The 5060-nt window shown below is 43.0% G+C and overlaps 1 protein-coding gene across 1 annotated transcript; it reads left to right on the forward strand.

Moving 5' to 3' along the window:
• Nucleotides 1–4720, forward strand: LOC124203724 (homeotic protein distal-less-like). The gene is made up of 3 exons (XM_046600524.1): nt 1–988; nt 1959–2140; nt 3084–4720. Exons 1-3 carry the CDS (start codon nt 532–534, stop codon nt 3729–3731), a joined length of 1287 nt encoding a protein of 428 aa, XP_046456480.1. The 5' UTR covers nt 1–531; the 3' UTR covers nt 3732–4720.
• The last annotated feature ends 340 nt before the right edge of the window (nt 4721–5060 follow it).

Genomic DNA, 5060 nt, shown 5'->3' on the forward strand with positions numbered 1-5060 from the left:
AGACACACTCCACCTTTTTTGCCTGGGCTCTCTCGCCCCTGTGTGTGTGTGTGTGTGTAAGTGAATGGCCAGGCAGTGGAAAACCAGTTGGTTCGCTAACTACCGCCCAGGACGGTCGTGTTGTTGGTTCGTTCCCCGTCAAGTTGATTTGTTTTAACTCGGCACAATTTTTTGGTGATTTCCATTTTTTCTCTCTGCTCCTGTAACGGAATACAGTGTCCATCTCTCGGCGTGTGTCATCCATCAACAACAAATTCTTCGTCTTGAAATTATTCAAAAGTTTCAAAAAAAAAGTGAGCGCGAATATTTGAAAAGAGCCAAAGAAGAAAAAGAAAAACAACTTCAGTTTTGTTTGAAAAAGTGGTTTAGTGTTTTTGTTTGGTCGACGTTTGACATCCATCCGCAACCCTGGAGTCGCCGTCGCCGCATCAAATCCGGCGGAATTCGCCGGTGCCACATCCGCCGCCGTCCAGCTCTGCAAACAGTTTCATCGCCAGTCATTTCAGCAGCAGCGGCGACTACAACAACACAATGTCGTCGACGACGCCCAATTCCGTCGGCGCCGGAGATTGCGACCAGCAACAACAACAACAACAACAACAAGATCCGTCCAATTCATCCGGACAGCAGCAGCAGCAGGCGGCAGCGGCTGCGGCGGCCGCCGCATCCAAGAACGCCTTCCTGGAACTGCAACAGGCCCACCAGCACCTGGCCAGTCAGGCCGGCATCGGTCCGCCACCTCCGCACATGGGCGGAGGTGGCGGCGGCGGCGGAGGGGGGCCGTACGGCATGAGCCGCAATCCTTACGGCCAGATGCAACAGCAGCATCCGTCGTCCAACAGTTTGAGCGTCAACCACCAGCTGGGCGGCTACCCCTTCTCCCACATGACGTCACAAAACTCGTACGCCGCAGCGGCGGCCGCCGCCGCCGCCGGATACCACCACCTCAGTCCTTATCCGTCGCAATGTCCATCACCTCCCAGAGACGGTAAATCAAAATTAAAAATTAAAATTATAAAATCAAAATCAAAAATTGGGAAAAAATCAAATTTCTACGGGGCGTTCAAATCTCTCCTTTTGTAGTTTTGTTTTTTACTTTCCAAGGGAGGGGGTGTGTTTATGTTGATACCAGAAGGGGGGGGGATAATATTTATTCCGGGGGATGTTGCGCTGGAAAGAGAAAAAAATAAAAAAATAGAAATACAAAAGGAGATCCCAGCAGCAGCCGGTTTCTTCTTCTTCTTTTGGCTGGACGAAAGCAAAAGAAGAAGAAGAGGATCGCCAGAGTTACGTTGTTGATGATGTATGGAAGGGGGGCGGATGATGATGGATGGAAGGGGGGAGCCTTGAGAGAGAAGAGAAGAGAGAAAAGAAGTTTTTTTTGTCTTATTCTTCTCTCTTTTATGTACTGTAGTGGTGTACGGTGGTGGTGGTACTAAGATGAAGTTGAGCCGATAAGAATCGATCAATTAATCGTCGAAATCCCCCCAGACCCGGTGCTGGACGCGCACGGCCAAACCGGCGGGACCGGCCCTTTTTTTTCTCCCATGTCCGTCTTCAAAGAAAAGAAAAGATCAAAATAACAACAACATTCTCTCGATGATGAATGAGCGTAACTCCAACAAGTTTAAAAAAAAATAGGAAAAAATGGAAAGAATTATTTGAAGTAAAAAGCCGTCGGAGAAAAACTGAAAATCTCTCAAAATTTAGCGCTGGAAATCGATTCATTAATAAAATGATATCTTTCACTAATAAGGGAAGATCTTGGTCCGATTCTTTTTCATTAAACTAGACACGTGGAAACAAACACAATCATCATTATGCAGATGAGCATTTAGCTAGGCTAAAAGAGGTCGTCATCCATCACCCGTCCATTTAACAACAACCCCAAATACAAAATTATCCTTTTAATTCATTTATTTAATTTGATTCTGATTTGATTTATTTGGAAATATTAGATAAAGATTCACTGGAATCGGGAATTCGGGTCAACGGAAAGGGCAAAAAGATGCGCAAGCCGCGGACGATTTACTCGTCGCTCCAACTGCAGCAGCTCAACCGCCGGTTCCAGCGGACCCAATACCTGGCCCTGCCCGAACGGGCCGAATTGGCCGCCTCCTTGGGACTCACACAAACTCAGGTAACATTTAATTCAATTGAAATTTTTCTTCTTCTAAAAAAATGGCCGCCAAAGTTACAAAAAAAGAGAAAAAAAAGGTTCACGATATGTCACGAGGGGGCGTGTTCTCCATATATACAAGACTGGTGGATGTGTGTGTGTGTGCTGGCCTGCTGCTGCTGGGCTGCCGGGCTGCCGTGTAGTGATGGATGGGGGTTATACGGGCCAAGACGGGCAGACGCACAAGAGTTCCATGCACAGAAAGAGAGAAGGGAGGGCAATAGATGGGTGGGGGCGTGTCCGTTCACAAACACATGAGGAAACGGCCCGCTCCATGTTGTTGTTGTTGTTGTTGTAATAAAAACTGAAAAAACATTTTTGGTCCGTCCAAATATTTTTTTCCTTTTCTCCCCCCACAGTTGGAAATTTATCGATTTTTTAAATAAAATGGAAATGATCAAAATGTCCGGCCAGCTAGAGAGACTAGGAAAAGGATGGCCGATAGCCATCCATCACTTTATTGCGTCACACAAGAGTTTTAATCCGCGCGCGCAGAAAAAAACAAAACAAAAAATGAAATAAAATGTAAAAAAAAAGTTTCTTTTTCTTTGGCTTTGGCTGGCCTTGTCCACATCCTTTTCGGTTTGTGTGTGTGGCTCTCTCGACTCGTTTCATCACATTCAGCTGTGGAATAAATAAAATAAAAAAATTTAAAAAGAAAAAGAAAAGGGCCAAGTGAGATGGATTAATCCGCTCATCGCATGCGCGAGCCCAACTCTCAAACGAAAGAAGAAAAAAAAAAGTTTTTTCTTCTTCTTCTTCTTTTCACGTAATTGTTGAACAACAACAACAAACTCTTCCGGCGGTTGTGTATAATAACGGTCCTCCTTCCATCTTGTTGATTTTAAAATTTCAAAAAAAGAGAAAAACAACAAATTTAATTTTCTTTTTTTTTAAATTTCAGGTGAAAATTTGGTTCCAGAACCGGCGGAGTAAATACAAGAAGATGATGAAAGCGGCTCAACAGGTCGGCGGAGGTGGTGGCGGATTAAACGGAAACAATTCCGCCTCGACGCCGCAAATGTCGCCGTCCGAATCGGAAGGAGGATCTCCCAGTCCGGAATGCGGAGACGACGGAAGTCTGGGCGGTGGTGGTGGTTACTTACCGCTGGGCATGGGCCAGCAGCATCCGCACCAGCAACAGCAACAACAGCAACAGCATCCGGGCGGAGGAGGAATGATGAACTACCACCAACAGCAACACCAGCAGTCGGCCGGGACGCCCGTCAGCGACTTGTCGCCACCTCCGCCGACGTTGCTGGGCCTGTCCGGCGGCGGCGGCGGTGGCGGAAGTCCTCCGCTCTCGTCGTCAACGGGCGGCTCCTGGATGCACGACACCAAGCCGAGCCTCATCCAAATGGGCGACCCGGCGTCGGCTGCCGTCGGCCTGGCCGCCCACCACCACCACCACGTCCATCACCAAATCCACCACCAAAACAGTTTGCAGCAGCAAATGGGAGCGGCGGCTGCGGCCGCAGCGGCCGCCGCCAATTACGGAATGCCCTACCCTTGGCAGTACGCCGCCACCATGAACCAAGGTCTACTCACATGAACTGATTTTTCTTAATTCATTTAGACACAAAAAACAAAATTTTTTTAAAATTCAATCGAGTTGAGAAAAATTTTAAAAATTAAAAAAGCCAATGGATAAAATTTCGTTAAATGTAAAAGAAATTTCTTTTTTCTTCAAAAATCTTGGATTTAAATTATTTAGAAAAAAAAAAGAAAATTAATTTTTTTTTCGCGTTCCCTCCCCCTGGAAAACTTTTTTCAAACAAAATTCGACAACATTAAATTGATTTCTTCGACTACTTTACTATCCCCCCCACTCCTATATACATATAAATATATTTACTTTTTTTTCTCGAATTTCTTTTCTGTGTGCGTGTCCCCCGTGTCTCCCAACTCACTTGTGTGTGTGTCAAAAACAAAATTATGTTTATATTATTAAAACAACACAAAAACCATTCCTCATCAAAATCTTTCGACCTTTGTTTTCCCCACTTTGCTCGGGTGCAATACAAGTCCCCCACCATGATGTAATTTTTACTACCATGAAAAAATGTGTACTTGATATACGTACAGGACGGACTTGATTTCAACATTTTTTTTTAAATCGTAAAAAAAAAATTAATTAAAACCCGAGGGAAAATTTTTAGGAAATACTGTAATAGTACAATATTAATTTTTTTTCTTAATTTTCAAACGACACCGGGAAACTGTTGGGATTAAAAAAAAAAATTAGTTGCGAATTTTGACCTAAATAATTTCAAATCTCTCCCCCCCCCAAGAAAATTGTGTGTAAACTACATTACGTGTATTTCTTTTCTTCTTTTATTTTTTGTTGTTGTTATGAAATTCGAAAAAAAAAACTTTTTTTTTCAATTAAAAAAAATCACAAAAAAATTTTTTTTTGTTATCAAATTTTTTTTTCAAAAGAGATTCAAACGAGTGATGTGTGTAACTGTGTATCATAGCCGGTCCCTCCTTCATTTTCATCCTGTCATTTTCTTTTGGAAAAAAAAAAAATGTTCACGACATTCCATCATCCTCCTCCTCCTCCCTGTGTGTACGTGTGGATTTTTATTTTTGTGTTCTCCGAGTTACGTAAAAGAAAAAAAAAACACAACAAATTGATCAACAAAAAAGTGTGATGTTCTCATCCAAATACACAAAAATTGTGTGTCGATAAAAAGAAAAAAACATTTCGTCATTTCATTTTTTAAAAAAAGGAAAAGAAATTCCCGCCAGGAAAGGGCCAGCAGAGTCATCCATCACGGAGGTTTCAACTGCATATCTCATAACGATTCATTTAATTTCATTAACCATTTTACAATCAGAGAAAAACCGACTTTCTTATTTTAAAAAAAAAGGAAAAAAA

The sequence above is a fragment of the Daphnia pulex genome, chromosome 10 (genome assembly GCF_021134715.1).
Source record: "Daphnia pulex isolate KAP4 chromosome 10, ASM2113471v1".
In the NCBI taxonomy this organism is placed as follows: Eukaryota; Metazoa; Arthropoda; class Branchiopoda; order Diplostraca; family Daphniidae; genus Daphnia; species Daphnia pulex.